General features: G+C 49.4%; 1 protein-coding gene across 2 annotated transcripts; it reads right to left on the reverse strand.

Moving 5' to 3' along the window:
• Positions 1-106: 106 nt before the first annotated feature.
• On the reverse strand, positions 107-19,343 carry LOC114699258 (lactoperoxidase). 2 transcript variants are annotated; one of them, XM_037200947.1, is made up of 13 exons: positions 18,983-19,343; positions 14,413-14,490; positions 13,230-13,317; positions 10,860-11,020; positions 10,229-10,346; positions 9,812-9,941; positions 8,960-9,160; positions 7,477-7,801; positions 6,714-6,874; positions 3,282-3,534; positions 2,297-2,470; positions 919-1,156; positions 107-778 (listed from the first exon to the last, which is right to left on the reverse strand). In XM_037200947.1, exons 1-13 carry the CDS (start codon positions 18,987-18,989, stop codon positions 571-573), a joined length of 2,142 nt encoding a protein of 713 aa, XP_037056842.1. In that variant the 5' UTR covers positions 18,990-19,343; the 3' UTR covers positions 107-570. The 2 variants fall into 2 exon arrangements, with proteins under 2 accessions (XP_037056842.1, XP_028734067.1); XM_028878234.2 differs by lacking the exon at positions 18,983-19,343 and adding an exon at positions 17,871-18,096.
• Between the last annotated feature and the right edge of the window lie 3,330 nt (positions 19,344-22,673).

Here is a 22,673-nt window from a genome sequence, read left to right on the forward strand (position 1 = left end):
GCACCTCACTCAGTTAAAATTCTCCCCGTCAGACTGATTGATGCCCAGGACCTCTTAGCCGTAAGACACATCTGGACACTACGCATCCGGGTATTTACAGCCGTGGTTGCAAGACCTGTTCCTAGGAAGGGACAGTTGGAGATTTATTGAGCATTTTGTGTGGTGAACACCATGCTGAGTGCCACAAGCCATACCCAGAAGCAGATGGGGAGTCTGTGGCTCAGGATGCTTATAATCTAGTCTGGGAGGACAGGAGGAAACCTAAGGGTCAGAGGTCACAGTCTCAGTCAGTGCTCATTCAGGAAGAGGGCAGGTGACACCTGACAAGCTGGAGGGGCATCTTGTTAGAGGATGATTTCCACAGGCTGAGAGGGTGGCATGGTGGTGGTGGGACCCAAGTGGAAGAGACAGAAAGGCTGAGGCCACCTTTGACCACCATCTGGAGGATGCAAGAAATGAAGATGTGGGACTTGGGTGTCCAACTTGAAAGGACCAGGTGATTGAACGTGCTTGAAATGACATCTTGGACCATGGGCATGCACAGTGCAGGGAGCCATGGGCAGGAGGTTTCTACTTCTTCACTGAGGCCCAGGGGGAGAGGTCGAGCTTATCAACAGAAGAGCAGTCCACAAAGCCATGGGGGTAGCTGTTGGCCTGGAATGGGTTCAGCGGGACCTTGTTGATGGCGGTGTTGTCACAGACGAGTCTGGAGAAGGACACCTTCTGTAGAGAATCCCGCTGCTTCTCTGTGAAGACCCCGGGGTTCTCCCACCAGAACCTACAAGGACAGAGCAGGGTCATGTCGCACAGTCCAGGGACTATCCTATGATGACCTATGGAGTCAGACCTCATGAAGAACATTGGGGACCCCTGCCCAAGGGAAGGACTCCTCCTGCCCCAGTCAGTGATTTTACTTGCCTGTCTCCATCTCGGATCCTCTGAAACTGCTGTCCCAGGAGGCAGGTCAGGAGAGGCCCTACTCGACCCCTGTGGACCAGCGGTTCAGCATTGGCCCCTATCCAGATATCAATGTTGTCGGGGGTTCCATAGAGATCCAGCAGCTTCTTGGCCAGCACCTCATTTCTCAGGACAGCACTCAGCTCTTCTAGTGTCTTTGGCTGTGACAGGCCACAGAAAGCTCTCCAGGAGTTGTACCCTAGGGGAGGGAAGACAGGGCTGGCTCATCCAGGGACCGGTCACTCGAGTTTTCCCTTGGGTTGCCACCACTCTACCCCCAGAAGCCGGGAAAGGCTGGGATCAGAGCTTTCAGGACAAGGGAAATATGATGCATGGCTTTTCATCTGCGGTACTTCAGTTTGGGGGGTGACGCTTACCTGTGACTTACTGTGGGTCTGGGCACTACACCAAGGGCCATGCAAACAAATGAGAACCAAGCTGTTGAAGCCTGCCTCAAGTCCTGGAACTAGTGTGACTGTTGATACTGATTGCCAGTGTGGCAAGATCTGGAATACCTTTGGAGACATCTCTGGGCATGCGCATGAGAGAGTGTCTAGACAGGGTTAATTACGATGGGAAGACCCTGGACATGAGCAGCAGCAGCCTGTGGCCTGAACATAAAGGGGAAGGATACTGCACCAGCATCCATCACTCGCTGTTTCCCGACCACGGCTACACTGTGACCAGCTGGGTCGTGGTCCGGGTACCATGTCTACCCTGCACGATGGGCTGACTGCACCTTCCCACTATGATCCACACCAACCCCGTCCTTCCATTGTGTCTCTCGGGTGTTTTACCACAGTGAATGAGACCAGCAACTAAGAGAGCTGGTACATGGCCTGCTGAGATCTGATCTCAAGCAACCTGGCTCTTAGGACAACAAAACTGCTTTTCATGTGTACAAAGAAAAACTCCACCAGATCTCCATCCTTCCCTCCCTTCCTCCTCTCTTCCTCCTCTTCCAGTTAAGGTTTCTCTGCGGAGCTCATGCTAGGTTTGAAAGGACAATCTTCCTGCCATGGCTCTGGAGAACTGGGCTTTCCTGTTGATGGCACCACATCTGGCGCTTCTGCTCTGGGCTTTTAAACTGGTTCAATAAGGTCGTTGTTGCTCTCATTTTCTTCTGGGGTACTAAGATAACAGCAGGTGTGTAGTCACATCTCTGCATTAGGAAAACGAAAGACTCCATTTCTTGCGAGTCTTATGTGGGTTTGTAAAATGGGCATGCCTCAAGCTTCAGGAATGATTGGCTCCTTGGAGTTCCAGAGGACAGTGTCCAGGAGCCCCAGAAGGTAGCCAAAAAGTTCTCCAGACCAGGTGAGAGTCCAGACCCACTCACCAGGCTGTCCGTGGTCTCGGCTGCGCTGTATGTTGATGGCAGCCAGGTCGAAGCCATGGATGGTGTGATTCGGCTGGAACAGCATGTTGCGGAGTTCCCCAGTCATCATTTTATCCTGATGCACCAACTTGGCCTTCTTGGCCAGCAGGCCTCGAACCAGAGGGTCAATTCCACCTGCAGAGGGACACCAAGATCCATCCTTCAGACAGGAGTAGGGTGAGGGCATCCTCCATGCTAGGCCCTCTCTGCCCCAGATAGCTTCTCTCAGTAGGAAATGGAAACGGCTGGGGTATCTCTGGCTGGAGGCAGAGAGAGAAGAGCACAATGCAGCCTTCCCTTTGTGCCAGGTAAGAGGAGTCCAGGCTATGCTTTCTGAGGTGACAGAAAAGGGCACTCATGGGCTGATCGGTGAATGACTAACAAGAGGTTTTTTTTTTTTCATGTCTTAGCTCATGGCGTCAGCTCCTTCATTTTCCACACATTCTCCCAGAGGAAAATGGACCACATGTCTTCAGGAAACAGCCCTGCCTGGTTAAACTTGAAGGGAAGTCAGTCTCAAATGAGGAATAAGAAAGTTGCACCCAACCTATGACACCTCATGGAGAAAGAAGGTTCTAGAACAGCACAATTTACCAAGCTCACAAATTCTGTTTTCAGAGTCCAGAGATGCCTAGGGCAGGAAAAGGCAGAAGAATCTTAGACAGTGGGAAGCCAGAGGGAGGAAATAGCTATTGTTTCCTGATCACTCTCTGTGTCTTAGGATGACAACAGAGTGTTCTACACATCTGCCTCATTTCATTCGCTATCCTATGAGATGGTACTACTGTTGCCCTTATTTTACAGACAAGGAAATTAAGACTCAGTGAGATGAATTCTCTTGTCCACCTCACACAGGAAGTGTCTGGAAGGTGATCCTCACACCAGGAGTCCCTACAAGTTGGAGAATGAGAGGGCTCAGGCCAGAGCACTCCCTGAAGAGACTCACCGTCTTTGACCAGCCTCCAGGTGTTGAAGAAGATCTTGTGCAGAGGGAGCTCAGGTTCTGAACCCCAGGGCTGATAATTCTCATCCAGGCGAGAGATGGTGGAGGGGACCTCCAAGTGGCCAAAGCGGAGAGCAAAGGTGAAGACATTGGAAATTCGGGGGTCTACAGTTTCACTGTAGCCTTGGTATGGGGGTATCCACTTCTGCATCTCATCACCCAGTAGGATGGGTAGATAGTCCCTAAAGGTGACAATCTGAAGGGAGAGAGGTGTCATGAGGAAAGGACATGAGAAGGGAGAAACTCCTCTGCAATGGGATGCTGGAGAGGAACTACTGCCAAGAGGATGGCAATGGATAGCATTCGTACCCAGTTTCCATTCCTATGACTGTGGCAGACATCGCTAATCAATCACGACATCCTTTCAGCTCTTTCTCATGATATCTTCACATAGGTTATACTAATTGGTCATTTCAATTTGATACTCTCTGCTTTAGCAGCAAGACTTCTGGCTCTAGTAGTTTATATAGAAATAGGTCATCTTAATAATTAAAAATAGTTGTGTGTGTGTGTGTGTGAGCGCGCATGCATGCACGCCCCTCTGTTTAAAATAAGGTGGTATAACCTTATTTTCCTTTATACTCACTATTTACTGTAACTAAAGAACCTGCAAATTATTCCATAGGAAATAATAAAAGGATTCTGAGCTGGTGTGGTGATACATATCTATAATCCTAACATTTCAGTGACTGAGGCAGGAGATTTGAGGCCAGCCTGGGCTACACAGTGAGACTGCTATTTCCAACTCAGACAAATGGCCCCAGAATGACAACAATAATGACACATGGCTGTGGTGATCCACACCTCTAGTCCCAGTACTGGTGGTGTGAAGGCATGAGAATGTGGAGTTTGAGGTCAGCTTTGTCTACACAGTGAGTGTGAGGCCAGCTTGAGCAGCATGAGACCTAGTGAGACTGTAGAGATGGCTGTGTGGTTGAGAGCACTTGCTGCTCTCCTAGAGGACCTGAGTTCAGTTCCCAACACCATGTCAGAAAGTTCTTAGCTATCTGTAACTCCAGCTCCAGGGGACCTCATGCTCTCTTTGGACTATGTACAGAGACACATAAATTAAAATGTCAAGAAGATACTCTGAAAGCTAGAAAAGGAATATGAACTGTCTGAGGCACCCCAGAATTTGAGGAATGACCATGCAGTGAGTTCTACACAATCTCAGATTGAACTGGGTGCAGAGGAGGCTGGCAGCCTGAAACCTCCAACAGAGATATGCAAAAAGAAGCCAAGAAATGCCTGCTTTCTCTTTCAGAGACCAAGGGCCAGGGAAATCCAATGCAGACTGGCAGAGAGCCCCAATCCCTGCCTCACACATCATGCCTTCGAGAGCCCTAGCCAAGCCCACCCTGCCCCTCAGTCCAGGCTGTGGATGATCTCATCCTTTTTCGGGGCAGTGGAGCACTGTGCCTGTTTCCTCTTACCCTTGGCTCTTCACCAAGGAGATCCAGGCATGGTGACTTCTGCTTCTCTAGGAGGTTGCTTAGCAACAACAGGCAGCCAGAAAAAAACTTTGGTGCCCTGAAGACAGCACCAGCAGGAAGGGAGTGGGAAGTTCACATGCACTGGATGAATGAAGTGGACCAGAGGAGCATGGGAAGGACTCGGGACCAAGCTGTCACTGGAAAGGAAACCTGAGCAGACCAGAATGTATGTGCTAAGCCTAAGCAGGATAAGTACCAGCTAGAGTAAAGATGGGGACAGTATCACAGTCTCTAGAATGTTCAGTAAATCTAAGAGCCAGGAAAGCCACCCTTGGAGTGAGAAAAGGCAGTCAACTGATGCCAGTACCCACAGGAATCAGACGGAACTAGCCCGTAAGGCTTTTATGCAGTCTGGGGAGATAGCTCAGTCAGTAGAGAGCTTGCCCTGCAATCACAAAGACCTGGCTTCCATCCCCAGAACCCATAAAAAATATACGGGTGCTGGTCATGGTGGCATGGACTTGTATTCTCAGAGCTGGGAAGGCAGAGGCAGATAGATCCCTGGAGCTTATGGCCAGCCAGCCTGACCTACTTTGTACGTCCAAAGCTAAAGCATATGTTTGGATTTGTGGAGGAATGACACATGAGAGAGACTGTCCTCTGGCCCTCTACATACACATATGTGTACACACACACACACACACACACACACACACACACACACACACACACCCGACACATGTGTCCACCCCCCAAGCCGCACAGACTAACACGTATAGATATTTATTTGCTGCACTGTTTCAGATTGAACCCAGCGCCTCCACTGCTAGGTTGGCACTCTACCTCTGACCTGCAACCCTATCCCACCGTTGATAAAGATTTTAATGTCACCATCTTGCCTGGTCATTGTGGTGGTGCTCGCCTTTAATCCCAGCACTCGGGAGGCAGAGTCAGGTGGATCTCTTGAGTTCGAGGCCAGCCTGGTCTACAGAGGGAGATCCAGGACAGGCTACACGGAGACTACACAGAGAAACCCTGTCTTGAAAAACCAAAAATTAAAAATTAAAAAATAAAAATAAAGTCACCATCTTAACAATCCTTCAACCGATTATAGATTTTCCTGAAACAAGTGGGAAAAAGGAAACATCTCAGCAAAGATGTAGAGGTTTAAAAAAATAAAAAAGAAATGAAATTATTGAATTGAAAATACACTACTTGAAATAATAGTGATAATAACAGCAATAATAAGCGTGAGTTAATTCAGCAGGAGTTTTGAAATGACAGTGGCTAGACATAGGAGAGATCAGTAGAATTTCCTAATACCGACAACAGAGAGAAAATGGGCTCATACAGCAGTTCCAGCAAACCAGACCCTAAGGATTCCATAGCACAATAATAAAAGATCTAACTACTAACCAGCCAGATGTGATGTTGAACGCTCATGATCTCAGAGCTTAGAAGATAGAGGCTGGAGTATCAGGAGGTCATGGCCAGTGTGGGCTAAATGAGACCCTATCTTAAAATCAAACCAAACCACAACACACACACACACACACACACACACACACACACACACCATCAACCCTTCTAAGTCTCTTTCAGTTAGCTAGCTGATAAAGCATGAGAGAATTCAAGAAGAAGAGAAATTAAAATAGCTGAAGACACTGCAAGGGAACAGCCCCAAGAGCGAGAGAGCCCGTGATCTCAGCGACAGCAAGAGGGCAGGCTCACAGGGAGACCACACCTGGAAGACTCCCCACATTCGAAACGTGGGGATACCTTTTAAAGCAGGGAGCTGATCAGACACTTAGAGAGAAGCAAAAGAGAGGGAGGAATAGGGATGAGCGTGGGAAACAGTATGCCGCTGGAAGTAACCAATCGGAAAGCAGAGGCGGGTGCTGGAGCCGGCAGCTGGCAGCGGCAGGTGCTCCTGCCTCCGTACCTGTATGAAGGCTCCCAGAATTTTCCTGGCTTCCTGATAGAGCTTCTCAGCATCCCAGTGGGGGTTGAGTCTGTTCAGTTCTCTGGCTAACCGATTGTGCTCCCGGACAAAGAGTGTATGGGATGTGGCCATCAAGATCTGCTCCGAGGCTCGGAAGTCTCCTAAAAGCCCAGAAGGCAGGAAGATGGGTTCTCTCTAAGCAGGACCAAGGGCCTGCACAAATAAAATTGAGCCCCCAAGACTCTCTCCTAAGCCCCTCCTTCAAGGGAGTTTAAGAAAAGTCAAGTGGAGAGGGACAGACAGACAGGCAGTGTAGGATGTGGTGGGATTATAGAACTGTGCCACCAAGCTGGGCTGGAACTATGCTCATGATAGAGAGTACAAGAAAGTTATATTATATTATATTGTATTGTATTGTATTATATTATATTATATTATATTATATTATATTATATCATATCATCATATCATATCATCATATCATATCATATTATAATACATTATAAATACTAATGGCTAATATTGGTGGATGATGTGGTTATGTGGATTTTCTTTGTATTTTTTCCCCTGGATTTACTTTGTTCTACAGTGAATACTTGTTTTTGGATTCTTTCTTCATCTGGGCCCTTTGTCTCCTCCCTAGTTCAGTGCTACGATCGTGGTGGCTTGGGGCATTTTTCTGGAAAAATGCTGAGACGGAGCAGCCACCTTTAACGATCCCCTTATCCTGTAGTCACCCCCCCCCCCCCCAGGCTAGACTCACCTGCCAAGAAGCAGGGTACGCCAGCAGTGGCGTTGATGACCTCGCAGGGGCTGGGCTTCACTTTGACGAAAGGCAGGAGAGGCAACCCATGGTCTGAGACCTCCTCATTGACAGCCATGAGGCCCAGGGAGTTGCTGAGATTTCGAAGTCGATTTGCCAGGCCTGACTCAGCGCCGTACACCAAACTAGCGTCCATGAAAGAGGTGACCGCGTTGATCTGCTCTCGGGCTAGGGATTGGTAGGGCGATGTGGGGCAGACAAATCCTGCTCTGAAGAAAGGCATGCACTTCCCCTGAGTCTTCAACTTAGGGTCACCAGTTGGAAACTGTAGAGAGATGTGTTGGGGAATGATTGCACAAGAACAAAACATCTGGACCCCGGCAACCCTTCCCAGGGTCAGTCTGGATGAAAAGATGCTCATGGCACCCTCCTGGGTCTCCTGCCAGACACTGGCCCTAGATGCCTCCTGCTGATGTTAGGCTTCTTGGGCCCATAACACTCCAAAGTTCATTATATCCTGATGCCCAAGAACAGAAAGTAATGATTCATTCTTCACAGTAAGAGCTCAGAAATGACAGGATTTCCTGAGAGCCCCAGACGGGCAAGCCGCATATGACATGCGCTTTAGGACTACTGGAATATCAACCTTGGGATTCCATGTGCCGACCAGTATGTGTATTTCATCTCATTCTGTCCCTCGGAGAGCCTGTGAGGCAGACCACCGAGTCTCTCACACACGAGAAAACAAGTCTCAATAAGCTAACCTGCCTCAGCATCAACCAACTAGGAGGAAAAGACATGAGACTCAAGTCCAGATCGGCCCATGGTTCAGATTTTTTTTTCCCACCACAGCACGGCGTCTTGATTCATTGTCCTGAGTAAACAACTCTCCAATTATAAAAATCCACAGTTAAGAAGAGACCACTGCAAGCCTCTCCCCTGCCAGGCATTCCCTGTTGCTGCTGCTCACCAGGTCACTCATCTGCTCTCAGCCCCTTCTGGAAAAGGAAGTCTTCCTTCAAGGCAACATATAGTAGAATTCCACAAACTAATCATAGGAAGAACCCCCATGGAGGGAAGGGGGGTAGGTGGGACTGATGGATATGTCTTGATAAAATGCAGACTCTATCTCCCAACATCTGGGGGGAGGCTTGAGATTTTGGGTTTCTTAAGTCCCCAGGAGACTCAGACGCTGCTGGGTGGGGTATAGACAGTTTCCTCTTCTGTCAATAGTTCATGTGTTCATTTCTACGATAGCCTTTTGTCCTTGAGAGCAAGGACGTACCTTACCTTTGAGTCCCTAGTGCTTGCTACCCCAGCCCCCCACCCCTGGCATAGAATAGGTCGCTATTGTCTAGTTACTGAGTGGATGGATGAGCACATGAATGCATATGAAGCTAGGACGTCAGCATTCAACGCTATCAAGAAGTCGGGATCTTTGGGCTGGGAATGTGTGCTAAGTGGAAGCTGCAGGAAGTCCTACCCTGATGGGGAAGCAGTTGTCTCCCTGGATACAGTGTTCATCGCACTGGGCTTTGGAGTAGTTGTCCGCCTCAGTTTCAGGGGCAAAGTCCAAGTCGTGGTCCACGATCTGACCCCACTGCATGAAGAGCAGGGATCTGTTTTGGTCCAGAACCTCCTCCTCCTTCAGGTAGCCAGCGATCTGGTTGGAGACTTCACGGGGCTGCACAGGGAGGGGAGGGAGATCAGGTTGGAAGAAAGCATGCCTTGAGGATTCAGATTCAACCACAGTTTGTTGGGGACCTGTGACGCAATCCCAACAGGCGTGTGCGAGGTGGGGTGCAGGGTATCTTTGTCGATGAAAACACAGGGATGTCCGTGCTCTGGGCCCTGCAGCTACAAAGGGACAGGGATGGGATTGTGTGACTGCATGGTGGTCAAGCATCCTTACTATGGAGAGAGAAAACCAAGGCAAGCTGACGGTGACACGCCTGTGGCTGAAGTGCCACGTTTCTGGGCATGGGAAGAAGGACCCTGGGGAGGGGCTGCCAACTCAGATGAGGCCAACAGATCAGACCTGCAGTAAAACGACAGCTGGTGCACTCCAGGGGCTGGGACAGGGTAGGCGCAAGTAGAACAGTGTAAGGAAACCATCTGCCTGGGAGACCCCAGGGTACCAGGCTTGCGACAGTTGGGACATTACCGCCACCACCTGGCTGGGCCCCGGGCTCTGCTGCCCTCTCGTGGCAGTTCGGGGAACATATCGCTAGGGAGCCAGTCCTAATTTCAGCTGCGCCCCCCACCCCCTCTTTTCAGTGCGGTGTGACCTGTGTGTGGCTCGGTGCCTCCCGTCCTGTACCCCGCCCTCCTTCACCTGCGGGAGAGGGAAGCCGTTCCGCGTCTTCCCCGGCGTCCACCCGAAGGGGAGGGAGAGTCCGTCCTCGTACTCTGCCGGCAGCCAGCGAGCCAGAGCCCTGTTGGCGGATCCCAGCTCTGGATTCTTCCTGAAACCCAGCAAGACAGCTCTCAGCCTCAGCAGGTGGCCTCTGGGCTCCTGTCTTCACCCAGAGCCCCTTAACCTGAGCTCTGCGGAGGACAGGCCCTCCGCATTGTGGGGTTCTGAATTTCCCAATCCCAGGGCACGGGACTGTCTGCCTTGGTGGAAAGGACCGTGCCCAGTGGGTCACAGTGGCCTCATTGGAGATGGGTATTCGTCAAAGGGACCCAGTAGTTGTGCCTGTCATGTCCAAGGGGCAGAGATGCTGGCTGGGGTGGTGGCTCTTAGGGTCACCTGTTGTTACAGACTCCAGTGATGGTCCGGTAAGGGTTGCTTATGTCGCAATTCACTGCCGGAGCAGGGGGATCACAGCCCACCTCCCGAGAGAGCTTCGTGAAGTCCAGGCCTTGGCCTGAAACAGAAGAGAACCCCAAACAGGGCGGAGTTCTGAGATACAGAACAGTAACTGGGTGGGAGTCAGACTAGAGACGACAGCTCAGTGTTCCCCGGAACAGGGTAGACGTTTCATCTCTTGAGACACTCCCGGCAAACCCACATGACACTAGTGGCGTACATCTCCCCTTCACCTACAGGAGTGAGGGCACTAGTGTGGGGCCAGAAACCCCGTTTATTGACTTTGGCATATCCTCCGGGCAGAAAAGCCTTACAAACCGCCATAATACCGTGAGCACACTGAGCCCTTCTCTCTCAGTATAACCCCGTCACAACGAGTTCTTTCATCTGCAAAGGGGGCATGGGCTTAGCTGTTCCCTCTGAGCTCTGCCAGTGTGGCCTTTGGGTTTAACTAAGAAGGAAGACCGACAGAAATGCCTCTGTGTGTAGACAGTCCCTAGCAGGTTGGGTGGCCTCTGTTCTGCACTGATGATCCCTTCCTGTCACTGGAGGGCTAGTGAGTTGTCTGTACCTGTGACATTGGACAAGGACACCGCCTTCCTCAGTTTCTTTAGAGACTCTTCCCACACCTGCCCGCTGCGGATGGCTGTGCGTGTCTGGCCTTTGGCTTGCTTGAGATACTCTGAGAAGTGACGGGTGGAAGGAGCCTGGGTGGTCAGGGCAGTCTTCAGCCTACAGTAGGAACCAGTGGGGTTCAGAAACTGGCTCTGTGGAGTGTGTCAGCGGCTCACAGGAGAGTGGGAGGGAATGTGTGAACAGGGGAAGACACAAGGGTTCTGAGGAGTAAACATGGGCTTCCCTCCCGTCCCTTCTGTTGGAAAAACCTCTTTGGGGAGAAGGAAACCGTGGTGGCTATGAAGTTAAATCTGATCTCTGTGTAGTTTTGGAGCCCGTCCTAGATCTCACTCTGTAGACCAGGCTGGCCTCGAACTCACAGAGATCCGCCTGCCTCTGCCTCTAAGTACTGGGATTGAAGGCGTGCACCACCGCCGCCCGGCTAAGTCTGATCTTAAGTAAAGCTGGTGGATGAATCAAAAGATCCCTGAATTCCAGCTGGAAGATTGTACCTGGCTAGCTGTGTGGAACCCGCTGGGTATCTTAAGACCACCCGGGCCCTACAATGGATGGATGGCTCCAGACTGGAGAAGTCCTGGCACACTGCTGAGCCTTATAAGCTAAGAATTTTAGGACCAGGACACAAACGGGCCTCCAGTTCTGCCCATGCATCTGACCCTAGAGCAGGTGTGGAGTCTGTGGCCAGGAGCACCGAGCCAAACGCCAAACATCTCAGGAAAGCTCAGCCTTAGTCCTTGATCTTTCGTGTGCAAAACAAGAACCCCCAAGATGATCTACCTTGTACTTGCTAGACAGCACTCTCTCACTGAGTATCACCGAGCTGCATCCTCAGCTCTCTTTTTCCTTTTTCTTTTGAGGCAGGACCCCATTGATTCACTAATTGCCTAGACTGCCCTTGAATTCACTCTATAACCAAGACTGGCCTTGAATTTGCCATCCTCCTGCATCAGCCTCTCGAGTAGCTGGGGTTGTAGGTCTGCACCACCAGGCTTGGCCACATGGCTGTTCCTGTTTTTCAGTCTCTCTGCTGGTGGAAGATAGACTTCCTGAGGGGAATTGCTGGTTTCATGAGTCCCAGCCCCGTCCACGGGGTAGACGGTCGCTTGGCCTGTTGGTCAGGCTCCTCAGATGCATCAGGAGGGTTGATGTGCTCCTTACCCAGCTGCTGTGGGTGCAGCCTCCAAAGGCTCACCCCTGTAGCCTTGCTTTACACTTGCTCCTGAGCCCTGGCAGCTGCCGGGTTAGAAGTTCCCAGGAGTAGCACCAGCATGCTTAACTCTTGCTCCTGGAGCCCCACGCCTGGGGCCGCATCAGCCTCAATTGGGATGTGAAAGTTCTACTCCCTTATTCCAAGGTGGGACAGATTCCACACTCTGGGTCTCTCGGGGAGGGGAGTGGGGTTGGTCAGGCTGAGGCTGGACTTCAAACTGCATTCTCACTTAATTTTGCATTATATGGCAACTTCCTTGAGAGCATTTCTCTTGTAAATTACCTGCACTGACTTCGGGCTTGTGGTTCTGTTTCTGGAATATCTGATGAAAGTCAGACTATATTACTACTAAAATATTCTTGATTTTAAATATTATTTCAGATTAGCAAACTTTAAGCTTATTTTCAAGTTTGTTCTGATTTACCTGATTTTGGCTTAACGGACATATGGACAACATATATAGAAGGTTATATAATAAGGAGGTGTAAATCGGCCCCTCCCAATTGTGTCTCTGTGAATAGATTACATTTATATTTAGCATGAACTACAGACATAATTCTAGCATATGAAAGATATTTAATTACCTCATTAACTTATTCTCTTATGTGCTTTTAACAGTTCATAATACATTGGAAACTGTCTTTGCGAAGATTTTGAAACTTAAGAAGTAATATTTTTAAAATTAAAGTTCTTTTTAGACCCAAAATAAACTTCAAATCATAAATACAACCTTCGGAGAAAACGGGACCCTCCTTTCCCTGATTCTTTTATAATGCACCTTAATCTATAACTTCAATGGGAAACTTCCCGAGTCTGGCAGGATTAACCGAAAGAAACCCTGGGCCACATGGAGGGAAGTCCCGGCAGGATTATGTTAGTGGTCCCCTCAAGACACCTTGGAAGCTGGGATTTTAGGACTTGGAAGCTATTGTTCCTGTTTGCCACACGCTTGGTGGGGTGGGGTGGAGCGTGGCGGAAAGGCGAGTTTTATAATTGCTTTGGCTCACTGGCTTGTCGGGACTGGTCTAGGTGAACTTGTCATGAACAGGAAGCCCGAGGAGGGAGCTCACACTCATCCTCCCCTGTCTCACTTACCTAGCCCGGGAATCCAGGAAGGCCTTGTTGACCTGGACCTTGACCTCATCCACTGTTTCACGAATGATGGCTGTTCTGGTAGTCAGACCTTGGGGAGGGAAAAGCAGGAAGCAGGGTCTCACCTATTATTCTTTTGAGATGCCCTTGGCTTCTGATCCCCTCTCAGCCATTACCTCATCTCTCAAACCTGAGCAGGTAGAGGAATCAAGATTAGGATAGTTTACAAGACCCCTTAAAGCAGGGGTTTTCAACCTTCCTAACACTGGGGTCCTTTGATACAGTTCCTCATGTTGTGGTGGGTCCCAACCATAAAATTATTTTCACTGCTGCTTCATGACTATAGATTTGCTACTGTTAGGAATCGCAGTGCAAATACCTGATATTTCCAATGGTCTTAGGTGACCCCTGTGAAAGGGCCAGTCAAGCCTACAAAGGGGTCACGACCCACAGATTGAGAACAACTGCCTTAAAGGGAGGAAGCACAGAATGGGAAGAGCCCAGTCTCCTCTTCAGCAAGATGTCAAAATCGCTTTCTGGAATTCCGGTGGCTTGCCCAGGCAGAGGAGAACAGGACGTCCATTGTGACCACTCACCTTGGGCTGCCTGGTTTCTGGTGAGATGGTCTTGTGGACCCTTAAGCAAGCCTATCTCAGAGTTTACCCCATAACCAGGACCTTGGAGCAAGGAAAGCGAGGACACTAAAGGAGAGATATGTTCCTTGATCCCCTTCAGGTTGGGGTGAGGAGTGTGAGAGGCAGCCTCGGCTCCCTGCGAGGAGACTGCAGTGAACAGTATCAGGTTGGAACTTCAGCGTGTGACCTCATTTCCAAATAGTCTCTGCAGATGTGATCAATCAAGATGAGGTCATGCTGAGGAGGGTGAATCTCGAGTCCAGTGAATGGTGGGTTCAGGAAAGGACACACAGTAAAGACGGGGGCGGGGGTGGTGGTGGTACAACAAGTCAAGAATACTAAGGATGTCTGGAGCCATAAGAAGCTGGAAGAGGTAAGAGACCCCCCCCCTTCAGAGCCTTCAGGAGGAACATAGCCCTTCTGTTACCTTCGTTTTGGATTTCCAGCCTTCTGGGATGTGTGAGAATAAATCTGTATTGTCTCCAACCACCCAGCTGACAGTACTTTCGTCCCAGCCTTATTTCAAGAAGCGAACACGGGATGACACTTACCATTTCTGGCAGACGCTGCCGTCTGGAGCAAGGTCAGGGAAGCTAGGAGGATTGGGAGATGCACAAGGGTGTTCATCACTGAAACGAGACCAGGGACACAGTAGGAGCCTCAGTGGAGCCCCACTGGAAGAGACGGAGTCTCAGGAGACAGGCAAAGCCCAGGCGAAATCAGATGCCGGAGCCACACAAACTGGCGATGTGCACAGGCTAGGAGAGCAAGCAGCCCTAGGGTCTGAGGCCCTGCATTAGAGCTCTGCATTTGCCCCACCCAGCACCAGGAGCTTGGGCAAATTACCTAACACTGGGCCACTGGCCTGCCTGGAAGGGGGCAGGGTCAAATGACCCAGGATGTCCCATTCTGCCTGGGGAGCGTTTCCAAGTCTCAGAAGTTCTCATCCCTTCTTCTCCAGATAGCTTGCTTCCTGCTAGCTAGGTTCCTCCTGGGGGGCACGGGCCATGGGCTGGGAGCGGACACCACACCTCTCCTCAGAAACACCACAGGGTTTTCCTCTCCCTCCAAAAATCAGTTTGGCAGGAAGGTATGGAAGGATGTTGGGACAGAGCTGAGCTTCCCTAGGTCCACAGCCGTGTCTGGGGCTGCCTGCTGAGCCTCAGTTTCTACACTGACGCCTTCGTCATGACTTTTCGCTCTAAGCCTAAATCACCAGACTGAAAAATGAGCGGTTTTGTCTCCTCTTTCTTTCTCTTCCCCTCCCTTCTTCCTCCGTTCCTTTTTGGATTTCTTCTCTTCCTCCTCCCCCTCCCCTTTCTGCTGGTGATTCAGGGCTTGGCCACATCAGGCAAATGCCCTACCACTAAGCGACACGCTGGCCCTCCGAGTCCTCTCCTTACCTTGTTGAAATATATCTTTCGTCAGCTGACTTTAGAAAAATGGTAAGATATGAATAAATACTTCTCAGGCCAAGAATTTTTTTTTTTTAAGACGAGATTTCTCTGTGCAGCCCCAGGTGTCCTGGAACTCACTTGGTATCCTAGGCTGGCCTCGAACTCACAGAGCTCCGCCTGCCTGTGCCTCCCGAGTTCTGGGATTAAAGGTGTGCGCCACCACACCTAGCATTTTTTTTTTTTTTTTTTTAAATCCAAGATGAATTCTCTTTGTATGTGTGGTGCTGTAGACTGAACTAAGGCTTTGCCCATGCTAGTCACGTGTTTCATCACTGGACTAAAGTAAATAAATTCCCCAATAACTCAATTCCTCAGTGGGTTCTTGTCCTTACTTTGTATGGCCCCAAGTAGGAAAACATTCTGGGACTTTCTAGCCCTCTGCTATTCCTTCCTTCTAAGTCTCATTTATGTAGCCCAGGCTGGCCTTGAACTCATGAGCCTCCTGTCTCTGCCTGCGTACCAGAATTACGTGTGTGCGCCCCACACCTTTCTGTTACCATTTCTCTGTGCCCACAGAACTCTCACAGTGTCCGTGAAGTCAAGCAAATGTGATTTTACAGTCTCCCTGAGGTGTTTTTGTTTTTAACAGTGTTTACAAAACACAGCGTAAACATCTCCACCATAACCATGTAAATCACAGAGCACAGAAATGCTGAGCTGCCAACAGAGCTCTAGAAAGTTTGCATCCTGTAAAGCGAGGCTCTGACCCATCATCAAACACCCACCCTCCCGTTTCCTCCTCCTTCTGCCCTGGGCAACCACCACATCTTGATTAGGAAACCCAGCTACTCTTTTTTTTTTTTTTTTTTTTTGAGACACATGCATACTCTCTTTACCAGGAAGAGGAAGAAAGAATTCGAGGCCAAAGCTGACTGATTTTCCGTGTCATGGCCAAGGTTCCTGGCTGGCGTGAAGAGAGGGCATGGGGGCTAAAAGAAGAGCCAGGCAAATATGGGGTCATGACACTGGAAAACAGGCATGCAAGCAGTCTGGAAAGCAGTCTGGAGAGCCTTCTGTAGCTGAATGCAGCCCGGGGAAAGTGCACAGAGGACTGGGTTGCTACGCTCCTTAGGGTATTTACCTGCATCCTCATCCTCGCCTTCAGTTTAGGCATGTCCCAAACCCCTCAGTCTTCACCTTTGCCTGAGAATCAGCATGCTTTGAGGAGAGAGAGACCCACAGCCTCTTTTCCCCCCATGTGGGGGTGGGGCAGGGACACAGCCCTATGCCTCTCCTCAAGCGATGTCCTCTCCGCCTCATGAACTCCGGTGGGCTTTCAAAACCCCAGCCAGATGACCCTTTCTTTGTGAAGTTCCTCGGATTTCTCTGGGAAAAGTTAGGTCTTTCCCATCCTGTCCTACCTCAGTATTTTACTCATATCTCTTCATGTCTGTTTTCATATGAGACCACGAGGTCCCGGAAAGCCAGTGCCTTATTTAGTTCTTTCGTGTTCTTGTGTGTCTACGCACAACCTTGGTACAGAAGAGCACTGAGCACAGGCTGCATGAGTAGAGACTGGAGAAGCTTAGCATCTGGAGCTTGCGCGGGGTCGGAGTGCTGATTGTCTCATAGCCAGTTTCTCCTACTGTAATGTGTGTAAGAATCATCTCTTGAGTTTGGAAAAATACGGACTCTGGCCTAGAAGGTGGTGGGAGGCGACCCCGAGTCTACACCTCCAGCAAGCTCACAGGCAACAGTTCTGAAGACCATACTCATACTGCACTGAGTGCTGTGACCTTCTGGAGTGTGACTCTCAGACTTGCCCATCCCCAAGGAGGGTGGAAGGTTGGTGGGAAGGAACTGCCCGAATTCATTTCCACCAGGGGCGAGAACCTTGTTGAGGTGGATGGTGGAGTGAGCCAGCTGGAAAACCAGTAAACGCCCAGTCTCCAGGAGGAACACTATTTGACCTTTCTGCAGCTCAGGACAAAGAGGAGAATGCACAGGTGTTAGCGCACTATTACGATAGACGATCTGTATCTCTATGTTTCATATATTATATATCTCATTTACTACAAGTTCACACATGCATGCACATGTACACAAACACACACACACACACACACACACACACACACACACACACACGATTTTCATCCACAGCAGTTCCTGGTTCATAACTCCCTTAATTAGGATATAGAAACTGTGATGTCTTTTTCCTGAAGAACATCATAGAAACTCTCTAGTCGCCCCCACCTCCCCAACTTCCTGTACTGACGCTGACCATGAAATTCTCAGAACTATGCCATCTGATAATGGACCGTAACCCTCCCATTTCAGGAGAGATCCTGCCCTGTATCTGGGAGGGAGGAATGCTGCTCGGAGAAGACAAGAAGAATCTCAACAGACAAGCCTTGCTGGGGTTTCCCCGCTCAGCCTATTAGCATTGGGTCTAGCTGGCTGTTTGGGCTTCTATCGTACTTACTCCATAAAAATCTTCACAAAACTCCAGAGGGCTTCCAGATGGTTGAACACCTGGAAGTTGCTGGAAGGCGTTGCGCCCAGTGAGAGCAGAGACGCTCCACGCACCTCCCCCCTACCCCCGTACTTACTTGCCCTGTGCATTCTTTCATCTGTGTCCTTGGAAATAACCCATGCAAGCATTCCCCTGAGTTACTGAGCATCTCCAGCTAGCTGACCAAATTTGAGGAGTCCCGGGAACACTGTCAGATGGAGCTTGTGGCTGGCATCTGAAATCAGGGTTCAGTCTCGGGGACGGACGAAGCTCTCTGCCTGTGAGATCTGATGGTATCTCCAGGTAGAGACTGTCAGAAATGAATGGGATTAGGAACACCCAGCTGGCATCCAGCTACAGTGGATCTTGCTGGTGGGTGGGGAATTCTCCCAGACCTCGTGTCTGAAGCAAGCTGTGACAGGCCAGTAAGAGAAACTGAGTTTGAGACTGAGTTTATTTTCCTTCTATATGCTCGGTGGTTCTCATCAAGTCCTCCGCCGCAGAAATCGTCCTTTGCCCCAGCTGGAGGTGAGGCACCGGATACGTGCGGAATATAGCCAGTTACAGAAAAAGCAACCCAGTTCAACCCGTCAGTGCTCCCCAAGTGAAGCCCGTCCAGTACTGCCGCAGTTCAGGTACCTGGTTGAGACCCAGACGACCTCAGCATGGTAAAAACACCTGGGACTAAACTGTCAGGGCTGACCAGATATTCAGATCTGCTGCAGCCAGCAGGTATGAAGATGAAAATCCGTGAGCACTGGCTCAGAGACACCACCACCACCACCACCACCACCACCACCACCACCACCACCACCAAACACTGCATCATCTTACTACAGAGGAGAGCTATCAGTTCACGTCCATCCAGAGAACACCACATTCAGCAACTGTCTCCCTACTTTCTTAGTGACCCTGGACATCTGTCTTGGACCTCAGTTTCTAAACAGCGCAGATGAGAAAGGTTCACGGAACCTTCCAGTCCTGTCAGCTTATGACAGCCTGGTTTCTGGTGCAGAAGAGGCTTCTTGCCCTGCAGCGGATTTAGTCACCCCCTACAACCTACAGGGAGCAGTTGCCAATCGGTAGCTAAATCTGGCACCAGAAGATGCCCAAGGAAGACAAGTCTAAATCTAGGACTAAATGTTCTCCAGTCCTGAGGAAATTTCATCATCCACTTTGCAGGAACCAGGAAAGGTTAGCGAGTCTTACCTGCCATGTGCCTTGGCCTCCTGTGACAGCTAGAGAATTGATCTGCTTAGATGAGCTGCTCTTTTATATCCGCCTGTCAGAATTTACCTGTGGGAAAGGCCCAGAGGGAAGGATTTTGAGAGGCTGAAGTGGCTTAGAGGACACACTCGGCTCAGCAGGGAACACCTTGTGACTCCAGGTGGATGTAACGAGGAAATCACAGGATGGCAGGGATAGTTGAGGCAATATCGCTGACTAGGCAAAGTTACCCCCTCCCACTTTTCAGCTTCCATCTGCCAGCCTGGTTTAGTCCCAGAGGGCACAACCCCCAGCCCTGTGCATGCTTACCCTCGCCCCCTCCCCCACGGGTCTGAATTGCTCTTCTAACTAGGTCTGATTCAATGAGTCTCACCCTTATCCACTTCCTCATCATGTCTGGATTCCTCCCTTACCTGCTCCCCAATCCACTGTAGGATTAATGGACTCATCTTTTGCATTTAGGGTGATAAAGCAACATTAATTTTGGGGGGATCAAAATCTCCAAAGCCTTACTTTTGAAAGGAGTCCCCAGAGGTAAGAAGAGTCCTGACCTATCACCAGGATGGCGGTCCCTTCACATCACTTCGCCTTCCAGTGACTTCTTGCATCGTCCAGCGGTAAAATCAAAGGTTAGTTTCAATGATTACCATGGTTCTTTGATTTCACGCCTTTTATAGGATGTCTCCTCAAAAACGCCGTGGCCCCAGAAATTATTGGTGGAAATCCCAGAGATTAATATATAACTTTTATCTCAGCGACTTGGAAAGAGTCATAAAAGTGTGTTAGAATTGAAGAAGAAGGAAATGGACAGAGAAAACAGTTCCGTTAATGTGTCTTACACGGTGGAAAACTTTAAGGATGGGCTGTATAAAGTCGAACTTTGAATTGGAAACTTTTTTTTTTTTTTCCGTTTTTCGAGACAGGGTTTCTCTGTAACTCTGGAACTCACTTGGTAGCCCAGGCTGGCCTCGAACTCACAGAGATCCACCTGCTTCTGCCTCCCAAGTGCTGGGATAAAGGGCTTGCGCCACCACCGCCCAGCAAATTGGAAACTCGTAAAGAGGACATTCATTCACCATAACCCAGAGCACTAGTTTCTCCTTTGGGAAAGTTCTAGTTCATCTCCAGTCACTGAAATATATCCAAAGACTATTTCCATTTTTCTTTCTTGTTGTTTTTTTGAAACAGCCTTGCACTGTAGTCTCAGCTGTCTCAGACCTCGTTATGTAGCCCAGGTTGGCCTCAGCGTCACACAATCTTCCTACCTCAGCTTCCACAGTGCTGGGATCACAGGTATGACCTCCTGCTCTGAGACCATTTCTCCTCCAAAGAATGCAGGCAAACGAGCTGGACATGCCAGAAGAAGGCTGCTGCCCAGGAAAGGGCACAGACATCAGGCTCCTCTTGTTTTCTCTGAGAGACACTTCAGCTCCCCAGCCAAGCATTGTTTCTTTGCCTCTGTCCCCTGAATGTTGGAGCCTGTTTCTGGTTTTGCACTTAGAGGTTCAGGAAGCTCTGTCCATAGATGGACTTTATTTGAGGGTGGTTGTACTTGGAATCAATCTTAGGCCAGGACAGTGCTAGGCAAGTGCTCTACCACCAAGCCTTGTCAAGATGGAACTTCCTTCTAGAATCTTCTGTGGGATAACATTGTGTCCTCTGAATAATATATGGTGAACTACTGCAGTCACAGTACCAGCAAAATGCAGGTCCGACATCTGTGCATCTGAGGCACTATGTCCTGGGTTTGGTCAGGGATGGAGCCGCATCAGCACCAGTCCCTTGATGTTGGTATGGAGTATCACTAGGCATGAAGCATACCTGTGGACGGGCCATTGCCCTGTAGCTGACTGTATTTTTATACCTTTGTAGACATTACACTGATAGCTTGCTTACATGGTTCCTCATTTTGTCTGAATCTTCTTAGCATAAGTAGCTGTCTCCACAGTAAAGAACTGGCAAATTGGTCTGGGAGATGGAGGTTAAGAGACTGGAAGTTCAGAAGCTAAAAATTACCAGAAATTTCTCATAAGTCAGCATAGAGATTTCAGGATATTTTAGCAATCACAACAGCAACAGCAGAAACAGAGCATGCCTGTGAAGTCAAGGTACAGACAGTAGATCCCTGTATCAACTGCACATGGCCACATATACTACACACACAGAGAGAGACACACACAGAGACACACACACCAGAGACAGACAGACACACACAGAGATAGACAGACACACAGACATACACACCAGAAACAGACAGACACACAGAGACCAACAGACACAGAGAGACAGATACAAAGACACACAAACACAGTCTCTCTCTCTCTCTCTCTCTCTCTCTCTCTCTCTCTCTCTCTCTCTCTCTCTCTCTCTCTCTCCAGGAATCCAATGGCCTCAGACATACTTCGCTTACCTCCATTTCCTTCCAAAACGCATGTTGCATGCACAAACTTTGGCAGGTGGGGAGGGCACTTCTGATCAGTGACAGAGTGACAATTTTCTAGGGGTGGTCATAGCCCTTGTGTTGGCCCATGGCCTTCCAGCCATCCCTGCTATCTTTGGGGTAACCCAGCTCCCCTCTTCCCTCGCTGTCTTTTCAGCCTTCTCTTACCGTCTCGGCAGTCATTCATGTTGAGGCAGGCTATTTTTTCTATTCATGCCAAAATATATTTCCTCTTGTTGGTTTCCTAGAACAACAAACAAATAGGCCTCTTGTCCTGTGGAGGACTCCATATGCCAACATCTCCTCTTTGGGATCCATTCGCTTGTCTTACCTCAGCGAGTGAAGGCTCTTAGTCACTCTGGCTTATGCCATGCCCTGGCCTCTGCAGCAGTGTGTATATAACGAAACTCTGAATGGTGTCTCTCAGCAGTGTAGACCCTGGGGACAACTAGAAACATTGCCAGATGGCTCCCTTCAGAGGAGGAATTTGTGAGCAAGGAAAAGCAATGTCCGAAATGGATTGGGTGTTTCCCTGGAGACAAGAAGAGACTATTGTCTTCTCGGTGCTTTTTGACGTGTGGTTATTTTAAGCTGTGCAATGGACATTGACGAGCTGTATAATGGCCTCTGAGACTGGCATAAACACAGCACAAGGGTTTTGATCAGAAAGCCCAGTACCAATGAGTTTTTCCAGTTACAGCCTGTTGAGACTGAAGAATCAATGTCGTTCAAGGCCTTCCTGGGACCAGCCCATTGAGCAGGGCAAGGGGAATTCCTGAGAACTACCCTGGTAGTGAGCAGAATTCGGTTTCTTCCTGTTCTGTATTCGTGAAACACCTGCCCCTTCCAGTCAAGGCCAGTCTTCTCTTTCTTATCCATGCTCTGCCTCTCACTTCTGCTTAAATATTTACCAAGCTCTAAATATGATGTGCTTCCTGTTTTCTCTTTCTTCTGTTCTCCCTCACCCCAGCCAGCTTACAAATTATAAATTTTAATAAGTTTACTTCAAATGAAAAAGGTGTCAGATCTGTTCCATGTCTTCTCAGAGCAACGCAGAGAAGTGGCTGGGGAATGGCCAATCTCAGCACACGACAAAGGTAATTTACCCCAAATAAACTCTAAGACGGTCCAGGTAGAAATGAAGCCATGAGTCAACCATCATAAGTAATATATAAATACAGGATCTTAAACAAACAGACAAACACACACACACACACACACACACACACACAA

The sequence above is a fragment of the Peromyscus leucopus genome, chromosome 8b (genome assembly GCF_004664715.2).
Source record: "Peromyscus leucopus breed LL Stock chromosome 8b, UCI_PerLeu_2.1, whole genome shotgun sequence".
In the NCBI taxonomy this organism is placed as follows: domain Eukaryota; kingdom Metazoa; phylum Chordata; class Mammalia; order Rodentia; family Cricetidae; genus Peromyscus; species Peromyscus leucopus.

Coding starts and splice junctions, on each gene's coding strand:
- LOC114699258 (XM_028878234.2), bottom strand. CDS start 17,922: ATGCTTGCATGGGTTATTTCCAAGGACACAGATGAAAGAATGCACAGG. Junction 9,942..10,228: donor ACTGGAGTCTGTAACAACAG/GTGACCCTAAGA, acceptor GCTGGGTTTCAG/GAAGAATCCAGAGCTGGGAT. Junction 3,535..6,713: donor TTCTGGGAGCCTTCATACAG/GTACGGAGGCAG, acceptor CTCTCCCTTCAG/ATTGTCACCTTTAGGGACTA.